This window comes from Rhinolophus sinicus, chromosome 5, assembly GCF_057876585.1.
Source record: "Rhinolophus sinicus isolate RSI-liver-muscle chromosome 5, RSI-T2T, whole genome shotgun sequence".
Lineage (NCBI taxonomy): Eukaryota > Metazoa > Chordata > Mammalia > Chiroptera > Rhinolophidae > Rhinolophus > Rhinolophus sinicus.
Genome location: NC_142505.1, coordinates 35,417,616 through 35,431,225, shown reverse-complemented (window position 1 = coordinate 35,431,225; position 13,610 = coordinate 35,417,616). Strand labels below are relative to the sequence as shown.

The 13,610-nt window shown below is 43.6% G+C and overlaps 1 protein-coding gene across 1 annotated transcript in view; it reads right to left on the bottom strand.

The window, feature by feature from the left end:
- Positions 1-4,390: 4,390 nt before the first annotated feature.
- PCCB (propionyl-CoA carboxylase subunit beta) overlaps positions 4,391-13,610 on the bottom strand; it is a 56,646-nt gene continuing 47,426 nt past the window's right edge. Inside the window, exons 10-15 of the mRNA XM_019747974.3 lie at positions 13,473-13,596; positions 8,464-8,571; positions 8,105-8,205; positions 7,664-7,762; positions 6,598-6,697; positions 4,391-5,612 (exon numbers count right to left, since the gene is read on the bottom strand). Coding sequence (XP_019603533.3) covers positions 5,491-5,612; positions 6,598-6,697; positions 7,664-7,762; positions 8,105-8,205; positions 8,464-8,571; positions 13,473-13,596 — 654 coding nt within the window. The 3' untranslated portion in view covers positions 4,391-5,490. The remainder of the gene's footprint in view (positions 5,613-6,597; positions 6,698-7,663; positions 7,763-8,104; positions 8,206-8,463; positions 8,572-13,472; positions 13,597-13,610) is intronic.

Sequence of the window (13,610 nt, the reverse complement as noted above, 5' to 3'; positions counted from 1 at the left end):
GGTTGTGGTAGTCATCCTGTTGTTCCTACGAGGTAAAGCTTTAAAGAGATGATTTTCTGTCCTGCTGCTCTTGTGTTTGCAGTGAAAAAATTTTTTTTCAGAAAGAAATTTAGGGCAAGTCACTAATTTTCTTCCTTTCCTTGCATTTGCTGTGAGAGTAGGTAGGCCAAGTTGTCTGTGGTTCAAGAGGAAGTCTCTTGCAGGCTGAGTTTTGGAGGAGGCATTCAGGAACTACCCACTGACCTGTAGCCAGCATCTTCCCCGCCTCAGAGCCAGAGCCTAGGCTTACGCGTGGTTGCCCCCTCACAGTGGTCCTTAAGGACCACCTGGATTCTACATAGCCGCAGAAGTGAGGGTTTTTCTTGATATTGGTGCTAGATGTCACTCTTAAAGTCATACCCTATACTTTGTGGGCCTGGCCATGTGCTGGAAGCTGTGTCCATTAGATGGCCGAGATATCTCTGCAAGGATACAGGGGCTGAATTAGCAGGTGAGCGCTCTAGGCAGCTAAGGAAGGAAGGTGATAAGGATGGGTTCTGTCTCTGTAGCAGCTCATCTTGAAGGTTATAGTCTATGAAATAAAACCCTGGCTTTACTCATGTGTGAATCTACCTTGGGACAAGCTTCAACCTTCCCAGCTGTTACTTAACTATTTGGCCCTGCTCCCAGAAAAAGTCCATCAAACAAGGAACACTGTCTTTGTGGGAAACAAAGGCTTAGTGCAGGCTTTTCAGTGTAAACAGACCAAACACTCAGGTGAAAGACAGCTCTCAGCTCCCAAGGACACATAAAGGAGGCATTTCTCACCAAGCAGGACAGTAGCGACATGGTCAGAACCTACCTACTAAGGCTGCCACATCTGCCCAAATGTGTTGGCTGGACTCCATAGAAGCCGCAGACTGAGGTACTGCCTGTAAGTGGCCACAGCTCCTGTTTGGAACGCTGGACATCCTGTGCTAACAGGTACGAGAGAGCGTAAGGACCAGAAAGAAATAATTCACATTTGTCAAACAGAAGTCTAGGCTGGTTCAAAAGTGGGGTGAGCGTCCTTCACAGGCTGTTTTCTTCTCTGAGTGGGCAGATCTTAACACGTTGCGTACGGATCACGAGAATCTTCGTTTTTTCTGAGCCATGCGTTAAGGATGGATAACGAGAATTCTCGTTTTTACTGTTGACTCTTTACTTTGCACATTTTATTGAATTATTTGTGTTTCGTTAATAACAAAGGAAGCTGCTTTCTGCAGTATCACACCAGGAGGGATTACTAACATCATAGGTGAGTAAATCCTAAAAAATTCCATAGAAAAATAATAAATGACATAGAAGCATTTACGCTTTAAAGAGAAGAGTGCATTTTAAAGTTTCTTTTAAAAACCTGCCGGAACAGAGGGGTATGAGGGATTTAAACCCCGCCATACGCAACGTGTTAAGCACAGCATCAGTGCATCGAGAGGCAGAGAACTAGGCTGAGGAGATGAAGATATGGTCAGAAGAAAAGCCAGAAGAACTTATCGCAAATACAAGTACTTTCTAACAAGCACTGGAAAGCTGCATTGCAGATGTGCTACCCATCACTCCAGCAACTCAAAAAGAGGACTGGCCATCAACGCATGAGGTAGGGAAGCCTTCCCAACCTACGTGCTCCTTGGATCCTTTGAGACAATCCCAGTGGAGACCACCTTTCTCATCCCAACCCTTAGGAACTCAGCCCACCTAACCAGTTGAGGCAATACTCTAAATAGAAACAGGTTTGGGGTTCAGAAAAATCTGCCTGGATTCAAATCCCAGCTCCACCATTCAGTTGTGGCTCGGGACAAACTGGTTTACTTACTCAGAGCAGGGGAAGGTCCAGCGGAACACTTGCAGTGCCTCCTACCCTCCATAACTCTCAGTCTAAAGACAGATACTTCCTAGCACTCTGCTTACTGAACCCAAGTCCTCTGGTTACAAGAACCAACATCTATCTTTTCCCCTTAAGATGAGAACACCAATTGGGAAAGACATTCCTGCTCAACAGCCAGTGAGAATACTTTTCCATCACCGTTCCCAAGACATTCTGCAGTTCACAGAGGCCGGTCTACTTGACAAAGCTTCCACAAGGTTTTGCAGCTTCATGTTCCCTTGGCCACTAGCTTGGCTTTTGGATGGGACTTCTCCCCCCATCTCTACTCCAAGGCTTCCCAGAGCCTCTTGCCCAAGTGCTTTACTGGGCTGGGTGCCCTACTATTATAGCACGCCCAGGCACAAGTCCTCAGCGCCCAGATTTCACAACCTGGTAAAACACTTCCTGGACTCCTTCCTCAAAAAGGAAAAAACAACTGCGTTTACTATTATTCTTATATGGACTATTGCACAGTTATCCTCAAACAGGCCAAATCCTAGATTGGCTAACCCCAGGAATTGCATGGCTAGGCAGCGTTAAACTGTTGAGCCCACCTGCACAGTTCTTAGCCAGGAGGCCTCTAAAAGCCCAGGAGTCTGCTACACCTGCTTCCAATGGCATACAGTCTTCCTGCTGGTTCTGTACTAGATGCTGAGGAGGCGTACAAAGAACCTCTGGGCAAACAGTCTCTGCGCCCTAGGAACTCTCACCACCTAATTAGGAACACAAATATATATATATATATAAGGCAAAAAATAAACCACGTAATTGGGTGCTTAAAAAAAAAAAAGCCTGCTATAAGCAGAATCAGTTTGAACTCACAATTTGAGAAGTACTAATGGGAAAAGACAGGCCCTTGAGCATGAGCAGAGTGGAGAGCAAGAGTATTCCAAGGTGAAGGTGATAAGACCGGGCTCAAAAAAATCATTAGGCAGGGAAGGGGCAGACCAGAACCTTCTATGTGAGTTAAAGCCTGGAGAATCGTGTACTATACCCACTGGAAGTGCTGGAGCAGAGGAAGGCAACAACATCTGGACCTGGAATTAGTCTATTAGAACAGGCTTAGGGGAAGGCCAAACATGAGTGGAGAGGCTGCTGCAAAAGTACTCAGAGCCCAACTAGAAGAGGAGATTCCCATTCTCCAATTGGAAAGGAAAAAAAGATGCTCAAGAGAACTGAAAAAGTAACTCCCAAAGGCATAAGCCTGACCACCTGGAATGGTGAGATGTCTGGTAGAAAGGGGGAATGTGGATGATGATCACATACTAGCCTAGGTCAAGCTGAGCTTTAAATGATGTAACATTTGGAGCCCAGGGGCGGGAAGAAGGGCAAGTCATCGGGTGGGAGGACGCAGGGTTCTCACCATAAGGGATGCAGTCCCCCCCCATGGGGGGACTGGAGCAGCACTCCACGGTTGGTCTTTCTGCTGAAACCTCTTAAAATCTCGAGTTCTCGTATGACTCTTAAAGCTTTACATACTCAGTAATATAAAACAAGGATGAGGGAAAACTAAGACAAAGGACTCTGACTTTCAAACTGATACCATAACCACCCAGTTACTAATCCAAATGACCACGTACCTTCAGTTTAAAGACAGAACTACAAAAAAGTCTTGAACTTTACCTTAGAAGGTGTTTTGCTGATATAGTTGTAGTGGTTCTGAAACTTGTATTTATTGTAGGATTGAGCAAATGAGTGAAATATATTGAAGATAATGGGAGTCAGCTTTATCACTGTAGGAGACATACATAAATATGGACCGGGGCAAGGCAAAGAACAACCAGCATGTTAGACTGGAATTAAAAGTTTCAGTATGAACTCATAATTTAAATATATATAATACATATTTATATGCACATGCTCCATATATATATTATATACACATTTGTATAAGTATTTCCTAGTCTGCTGAAAATACCTAGAAGCAGTGACACCCCAGTATCAATGTGAACATCTAGTGCCAATTATAACTTCTAAATAACATCTACTAAAAGAAACCAGGGCTCTTGGAGAAATACTGATTCCAGGGGTGGGCAAGGAAAATATAAAATAAGCCTCGTACATTATCCTGTGTCAAAAAATAAGGACATACCAAAAGGATGAAGAACCAAGCTTGAAGGAGCTCCCATTGGCCAGGTCAGGAAATTTTGTGCATCAAAATAAATAACATTAAATTTTAAACGAATCCATGAGTATTTTTCTTGATTAATATATTCATTCACTAAAAAATTTATGAAACACCTACTATGTACTAAGCACAGATTTTAAGAATAATATATGGTTCCCAATCTCAAGACACTCGGGGTGGGACAGGGATGGAGCAGAGTGAAAAATGCAACAAACTAATGTGTGTTTAAAATTCTGATAGGGTGATAGACAGCCAAATAAGAAAAATCAAATATTTCAGGAAAAACGTTAAAAACAAAATCCATTTGAGTCTGAGACTAACACAATAAAAGAGAAAGCTCTTCCTTCCAGTAGAGTACCAACTAATAAATGTAGACATAATGACAGGGTTAGAAACGTAATATTTAATAATCAATATAGACTGGCTGATTGAGGCAAGGACCATTAATAGATACTAAAACTATTGATAGAGTTTGTTGACAGAAAGGCTTAAAGAATGTTAATTACAGCCATCCCCTTAACCAAGTGATCAAAGTCAATTTCACCAATGGGAAAAATTAACATGTGCTTCCTAATGTGATACACAGAAAGAACATTCTCATGTATTACTAAACATCAGGGAACAATCAGACAAACCCAAATTGAGGGACATTCAACAAAATAATTGGCGAACACTCTTCAAAAATGTCAACATCATGAAAGGTTACGTGAGACAATGAGCCTTGTTTCCTAGGAAATAAACACTGACATTTAAGGGACAAAGGGTCATGATTCTGCAACTTACTCTCAAATGGGTCAATAAAAATAATTTTAAATTTATGGAAGAGATGAAGCAAACGTAGAAAATGTTAAAAACTGGAGAATCTAGGTGAAGGGTATACAATAAAACTCCTGCAAGATATCTATAGGTCTGAAAATTTCCAAAATAAAATGTTTAAAATGTGAGAACACATTTCTGGAAATAATACAGGTTATTACATATTACTATTCTGTTATACACGCATGCGCGCACACACGCAAACATCTCATTAATCCTCAAGTCCTGGAGGAATTAAAAGACGGCATATTATTTAAATATCATAATTATTTAAAAGGAAACCTAAGCAGATAAGCTTTTGGGACAAAGTACTTACCTATGGAGAAAAAATTCTTATAGGGGAAAAAAATAAACAATACACAGGTGTCAAATAAGGGACAGTTCTAGGTGACAATACTATATACTGTTTTCTTTCCAGTTTTGATTTTTCAGATTTCTACCACAAAAAAATGAAATTTATGCTCAAAAATATACCAATTAATATCTTTAATAAAGCAAATAAATTTACAGTAAGGCACAAATGAAATCTTTCTAGAATTTAATAAACTTAGCTATTTCAAGTAAAGATTGGTATTTAGATTCTCAGGTTTCATGATTGCAAAAGGAAGGGATGAGTGAATGGCCAGGCAGTAATTAACTCTTGGTTTATTCTCCTTTGATTAGTTTACAATGGAATATTTGCATGCTTCCTCCAAGGACGTTGTACCTTCTTGCTGGCTAAAACATCCAGGTCACGGCAGATTCGGACACGTGTGGAGGAAGGCTGGATGATGTCATCCACAAACCCTGGGGAAGCACAGAAAAGGGCTATCACCTGCATCCCCAGATGACACCAGCCCCCAAACCTGTTCTCCGCCTGGGCGTCACCTCTGGGACCAACAGTGTGAGCTGGGCCCAACTTGATATAAGAGGCTGGGCCCCATGAAACCTCCCCTACATCCCAGGAGCTCCCCTCCTCCTCTGGCAGGTCTCCAACTTCTGGCCTAGGAGAACTTTGCAAGAAAAGGAAAATGCAACCCCTCCCTGCCAAAATGAATAGGAAATAAAATACACATGTATTTTTCAAAAATGGCTACAACAATTCCTCCCATCCCTGTCCACAAGTCCCTCAGCAATGTGACCTGCCATTCCTCCCATCAAGTAGATTCAATTTCTTTACCTGGCTTTCTGACTTGCCACCAAATGTGGAAAAAGTGACATAATGTACCTTTTAAACCTAGGCCTCAGGGCACCTTACAACTTCCCCTTCAGCTTTTTGCTGCCCTCAGGACACCATGTAAAGAAGTGTGGACTAGCCTCCTTAAGAATAAGAAACCACGGGCAGAGAGAGTCCAGCTGACGGCCGGCACCAACAATGTAAGTGAGGCCATTTCGGACGATGCAGCCAGTCAGCTCACCAGATGACTACAGCTGCGTGACTGATGCCGGCAAGACCAGCTGATCCTCAGAACCATGAGCAAAAAAACAACAAAAAAGGGTGGTGGTTTTAAGCCACTCTGTTTTGGGAGGCATTTTCACACAGTACTAGGCAACTAGAATAGCCCTAAGAAATGTAGCCACTTCAGCAATGTTATTTGGATTGTGGTTACCAAAGCCGCCTATATAGGCCCCGTTGTCCATAAGCGATGGCTCCCCCGGGACAACCCCAATCCTTAACAGTCTCCAGATTCGACTATAATGGCAAAAGGCAGTTACGTGAAATGTTTTGGCAGAAAAGAATGAGCGAGTGACCCAACAAATGAACAAGCTGCGCTCACACCACAGTGCCTACCTCTCACTGCGGCAGGAAAAGGGTTGGCAAACTTGTTGATATACTCTGCTTGAGCAGCGTCCACATTCTCATGCCCTTTGAAGATGATCTCCATAGCACCCTGTCACGAGACAAGTTAATGAATGTCACTGGAGGTCCCAACTGGGACAGAGCTCCCTCAACTCATCATCAGTGTGGTTGCAAGCTTCCTGCTAAATCCAAGCACATGGAGAGAAGTGCCAGAGCCCAGAGGTAAGCACTGCCTGAGGCCACCCATCATGATGCCAGGGGCTGTGTGACAGGACGCTCAGCTGTGCCCCAATGACGGGCAGCCCCGGAAAGCCAGTAGCTTGTCTCCGGAGATGCCATCCTACCCTCTCCATCTGCACTTATCCAGGATGTGTGGCCCATTTTCCACTATTAGATCCATGGTCCGCTGCATCAAGGGGAAGTAAAATGCTGTTGTCTTTTTTCATTATCCTGAGCCCTGAGGACAGAATTCAGTGGCCAGAGGAGGACACACTGAACTGCAAATGTAGAAGTATAGAAAACTGAAAGATGGGCCTTCACATCAGAACCCCTAAAAGTCAGCTCCGGGGAGCCCTGGGAGTTCTCTAGTTCAACACCAACACCTATTTCAAAGCAGGGAAAGAGTGGGGAATAGGCTGAGTAACAGGAAATACCTGGCCCCAAATCCCCAGGGTCAAAACTGCAGTTTCACTTCTATGGGCTCAAAGGAGTGGCTCTGGGGCCCTCCCTAGGAGATGAGATGGGATTGGGGGAAAATGTCCAATCCTCTCAAAGGCTACTTCAGCTGACTCACCCCTGTACTGATAACCCACTCGAAACGTACTCTGGGCTCTCGCCACCCTGAGCGTGAAGATGCCAGCATGTGCCTGAAGTGAGCGTGCAGGACGGGGCAGAGCTGGCCCTGGGGAGCTGTGGGGAGATGTCGGTCCCAGCTCGCTGGAGTCCTGGCCCATCCTGGGGACCTGGCCTCTCTCCAACATTTCTCAGCTGTGCTTTAAGCTCCTGTTGGGAGAGTACAGTCTCTGACCCAGGAAAAGGGAAAGCTAGCGGTCCTCACCTTTGCTCCCATGACTGCGATCTCTGCTGTGGGCCAGGCATAGTTGGTGTCACCACAAAGGTGCTTGGAGCTCATGACATCATAGGCGCCACCATAGGCCTAGAACAGACCCAAATGCTCAATGTTAGAGTTTCAGTCAAAAGATCATGTCCCTAAAAGACCCCAAGAAGCCACATGAAATAAGGACAAAAACCAACAGCCCTCCTGGGCTACTGAAGGCCCAATGTCTGAGGCCAAGAGCAGGAGTACAGCCTTAAGAGGATCGTGTGAGGCCAGCAGTACAGCCCTGCAGGCTGTGTCTGCAGGGCTGTACTGCTGGCCTCACACGATCCTCTTAAGGCTGTACTCCTGCTCTTGCTGCGGCAACTTTCGGCCAGACCTGCAGCCACGACCGTGCTGCCGGGAGTGAGTGGGCCACAGCCTCCCATGCGAGCTCCTCACCTTCCTGGTGATGACAGTGACCTTGGGCACAGTGGCTTCGGCAAATGCGTAGAGCAGCTTGGCGCCATGCCGGATGATGCCCCCGTATTCCTGCGCTGTGCCTAGGTCATGAGCAAGAGTTACTAGGTACCCACAAACGCCCTCACAAGTTTTGCCTGCCATTCTGAGCCGTGAGGTCTTCCCCTGCTCCCCAAAGAGCCAGGAGACAGCCACCCCTCACCGAGCCCCATATTCCAGATACCCAAAATATAGAAAAGCCACAAATATTTAGGGAATCTTGCAAGAAGATCTCCAAGTAAAGTGGGTGCCTCACTGGGCAAAGCCACCTCTGCCAGCCCCCACCCATGTCAATGACTTACCAGGCAGAAAGCCAGGGACATCAACAAAAGTGATGAGTGGAATGTTGAACGCATCACAGAATCGAACAAAACGAGCCCCTTTCACCGATGAATTAATATCCAAGCATCCTAGAAGAGAGAGGTGATCCATGCTGAGCTTCTGGGCAATTCCCAGTTCTACCCACATGGGAATGCACGCTCAGCAAACACGCAAGGCCCGGTTTCTTTGGAGGCATCCAAGCCTCCTCATCAGAGAATGGTAAAGAGGAACCCTCATACTCCAGGAAAAATAAGGAAGACAGGAGAACCCACCTGACACTGGCCAGAGGGCCCAGAAGTAGCCTTAGCCCCGGGGTTTATTGCTGGGAGCACAGCCCAGGGCACACAGTCAGGCTCTGTCTCGTACACAGAAGGGCTGCTGCCTCCTGAGGCACAGCCTGGTCTACCCCAGGGGAACCAATGCTGGGGGGTGTCACTCAGAGGCTGCGAGTCCCTGTAACTGGGAATCATATTCTGGCCCCAGCAAGTATAGCTCTATGCCCTTGGGAAATTATGTCTCATTTCTGAGGCTGAGGTTTGTCACGTGCTAAGTAGGGATGTTACTACCTCCTACTAAGGTTGTAAGTATGAAAGGAGATGGCATCTGGAAAGCGGCACAAAGAGCTCAATTACTAGTAATTCTCTCCTCCTAGAACAATGCCCAACAGATTCATGAGGCCAGCATTATCCTGATACTAGATGGACATTATGACAGAGAATGCAGACCCAAATCCCTCATGAACACAGATGCAAAAATTCCTAAGATATTACCAATTCAAATCCATCAATACATAAAAACTAATGCATCATGACCAAGTGTGGAGTTCATCCCAGGATTCAAGGTTGATTTAACCTGTGAAAACCAGTGAAACTATTAAAGTAGAAAAACCACATGGTCATCTCAACAGATACAGAAAAAACATCTGACAAAATTCAATATTCATTCATAATTAACAACTAGCAGTAAACTGCAATAGAACTTCTATAATCTGATAGTTATCTACAAACTTACTTGCTCCTAGATCAGAATAAATAAATCTCCAAACTGATCTATATTAATGCTGTCTAAAAAAAACTTTCTATGAAGATGGAAAGGTTCTTTGGCTATGTAACCACTAGTCACACGTGGCTATTAAGTACTATGGCTAGTACAACTGAGAAACTACGTTTCTAATTGTATTTAATTTTAATTATTTATATGATTTTAATTAATGCAGATTTAATTATTTTTAAAGTTTAATAGCTAGCATAATGGACGAATATATTTTCAAGCAATTCCTATCAAAATTATAGGAGGTTCTCTTGTTGAAATTGGTAAGCAGATTCTAAAATTCATATGGCAATACAAAGGAGACAGAATAATTAAAAACATTATTTTTAAAAAGAGCAAAACTGGAAAACTTATACTGACTTCAAGACTGATTTACAAAGCAGGGTTTTTCAAACTTGGCTCTATAAACATTTTGGCTTGAATAATTCTTTGTTGGGGGGGGTTTGTCTTGTGCACATAGGATGTTTAGCAGCATCTCTGGCCTCTACCCACTAGATGCCAGTAGCACGCGCCACCACCCATCCCCACCTGTGACAACCAAAAATGTTTCCAACATTGCCAAATGTTGCCCTGGGTTGAGAACTATATGGCTCCAGTAATCAAGAACGGATGGCATAGGCATGAGGGTAGACCACGAAACAGACAGACTGTGAAGAAACAGACCCACACACTGATTTTCGACCAGGCACCAAAACAATCCAATGTGAAAAAGTCTTTTTACAAACGGTGATGGAACAATTAAACATCTGTATGGGAAAAAATGAAAGTACACCCATTTCATCTATAAACTATACACAAAAATTAATTCAAAACGGACAGTTGACCTGAACATAAAACCCAGAACTGCAACGCTCCTAGCAGATAACATATAACTAATTTTGCAATCTTGTAGTAGGCAAAGATTTTACACAGGAGACAAAAAGCTCTAATCATTAGTAAAAAACACTGATAAATGGGAGTTCATAAAAATTTTTAAATAATGAGTCAAAAGATACTACTCATTAATTGAATAGGCAAGTCACACACCAGGAAAAAAAATTTGTAATACATGTATCTGACGAAGGACACACATCCAGAATAATAGAGAACCCTAGAAACCAACAAAAAGACAAAACAACTGAAAAAAAAAAATAAACAGGCAAAACTTCCCTCTTGCTGAACACATTTTCTGAGATGATAGAAATGTTCTATATCTTGCTTTGGATGGTGATTACAAGGTTGTATACAATTGTCAAATTAACAAAACCCATCAAAATGAACACTTAAAAGCTGTGAAGTCAGTTGCGAGTAAATTATAACGCAATAAAAATGTTTTCAATTTCCCCTCCTCCCTCTCCATTCCAAACTTATGTTAATGACCTGAAATAAAGAATGTGAGTCATTAGTTCCAGGATGAAGACAACTCTAAATTAAGAAATTGCAAAAAGTACAAAAAGAAGCTAGAATAAAAATCAAACTAAAAAAAAAAACACACAGATGAGCTCTGACAACCAAAACAAGATGTAATCATTTGGGAAATGAACACGTCAGAAATGAAAACCTGTGGCCCTGAGCTGCCCCGGAGCAGGCCCCAGGTCCAAGCGCTGGGCCTCACCATCTTCAGCCCTAGGCCCAGGCCTGTCAGGGCACCTGGCATCCAGAGAGTGCCCAATGAGCCCTGGCTGACTTCTACGATGAAGAACTGAGAACCAGAATGGAGACTTCGTCTGTGATCCTCTGAAGCTGACTTTTAGTAACAAATAGGGAATGAATAAGTCCACGAAATAAATAAGGCTTTCTTCAAAAAAGCAGTGACCTACTAAATGCCCATACCTTGCCACTCCATAAACATCATGAAGAATTACTGAGTCAAGAAAGAGGGAAGTCAAGGGACCACAAGGGAACCAAGTGTTCAGGCTCCAGCTAGCTCTGGGGTACGCCCTTGGAATAGATATCCTAAGTATGTGTAAATAAATTTTCCAGGACGAGCCAAGCAGTTTCCTAAAAAGTGGGCTTGTGAAAGTCGTCCTGTGCTGTATGGCACCAGAATGGCACCCGAACCTGCACATGCAGTCACAGGGTGTTGACAAAGATCTTTGAGAAGACACAGGAAATCATGTGACGTCTACACCAGAGACAGACAGAGCTCAGAGGAGGAACGGAAGGGATATGTGCACAGTTGAGAGTGTACTACAGGAACAAAGTGCACTTCACTGTGTGTAAATTCCTAATTTAAAACACTTTTTCTAAACCAAATGGTGGAGTAGGCAGCTCGAAGATCCTGTCCCCCAACAGAAATATCAAAACACAAGCAGAAACTTCAGACCAACTTTGTCAACACTTTGTAACAGGCAAAGGTTTACATGCAAGTGAAAGCTGAATCAAAAAAAGACAACTTAAAAACGGTAGAAAAGCTTTGTTTCAATTACACTTGTCGCACACTCTCCCTATTCTAGAGGGAGCAAAATAGACCTCAGTAATAAACCGTGGTGTAGGTCTGCTCTGACTTGTCTGGGGGCTCCCTGAAGGATTGACACAGGCTTTCATCTCTGTTTCACCAAAATCAGAACTCACCAGGCCAGAAAAGTGACAGGCATTGCTCAAAAACATTGTAAGGCAAAGGGAACAACCTGCAGACGTGTGGGGCAAAAGATTACGGTTGAGCTCACCCAAGGCCTGGGAGGAAAAAACCAGGGAGAGTTTCTTTGGGAAATTAGAGCATTCAAGAACATCTGTGTATACAGGGGACTTTAGAAAGAAACAGGTATTCCTAGGACCAGAAAAGACCTGAGAAGGATAAATTAGAAAACACAGAGATGAATGAAAATGAAAACACAGTATTATTACAAAAGACTTGTGAAGACCCAATGCTTTAACCTTGGGCTAATCCCTAAACTGAGTTTAAGTCTGGCTAAGTGTTGAAGGAGGGACCCAGCACAGAGCCAGTCTGCAAAGGCTAGGAAAGGTGTTTTCTTGTTTGTCTGCTTTAGCACCTGGTGTTCCAGGAAATCTCTGTCAGAACACAAAAGGACAAATGTTGCATGATTCCACTTATATGGAATATCTAGAATAGGTAAATTCACAGAGACAGAGAGTAGATTTAGATTATCAAGCGCTGGGCGTAGGGCAGAAAGGACGTCTCTATTTGGGGTGATTTGAAAGATTTTGGAAATAGAGGTAATGGCTGCACACAGTGTGAATATAATCAATGCCACTGTGTTGTACACTTAAAAATGATTAAAATGGCAAATTTTATGATGCATATATATCCTCAATAAAAAATAATTTTAAAAATAAAACACTTTTCTAAAGACAAGAAAAATTGCCATGGCAGAAACAAATATGAGGCTGAGTCAACAAGGGAGGGCATATTCGTCCTACACGGATTCCCAACAAACCTACGAAGGAGCAGAGTGAGGAGGAAAGCCGTGTCTGCAGTGCCCCGCACACGCCCAGCCCTACCAGAGCACAGCCATGGAAGACTCCCTGCCACCTGGCTGTGACTCGGGTCCGGCCATATCGCAAACAGCTGCGGGGCAGACACAGCAAGATGCTGGGCATTTGTCTCACACTAATCGTGCACCTGGCACCACTGAAGGCACTGGAGGTAAAACTGAGTAAGACACCAACAACCCTGCCCTCATGGAACTTACAGTTTAGTGGGTGAATCATAAATCTAACTGGAGGGAATAGAAAGCAGACCTCTGAAAAAGGAAAGACCTTAGAAACTGAGGAGGAGTTATTTATCAAGCCTTAAAAAATAAGTATGAAATGAGCACTTTGAGAAATTAACATTAAGAGAGAAAGGAGATTTTACAACAACATCTATGAGTTTTTTCCCTGGACATGGAAGGCCATGTCTGAGGAAAAGACAGAAAGAAGACACCAAGGGCGCACGCAGCCCTGAACCCCCCCCGCCCCCAACCACCACCTGAGGTTTATGAGAATTTCCCCCTCCTACCTGAAGCCACCTTCGGTTGGTTGCCAACAATTCCAACAGTCCTCCCATTCATTCTTGCAAAACCAACAATGATGTTCTTGGCATAATTGGGCATGATCTCAAAAAATTCTCGCTCATCAACAACCTGCAGGGATCAAT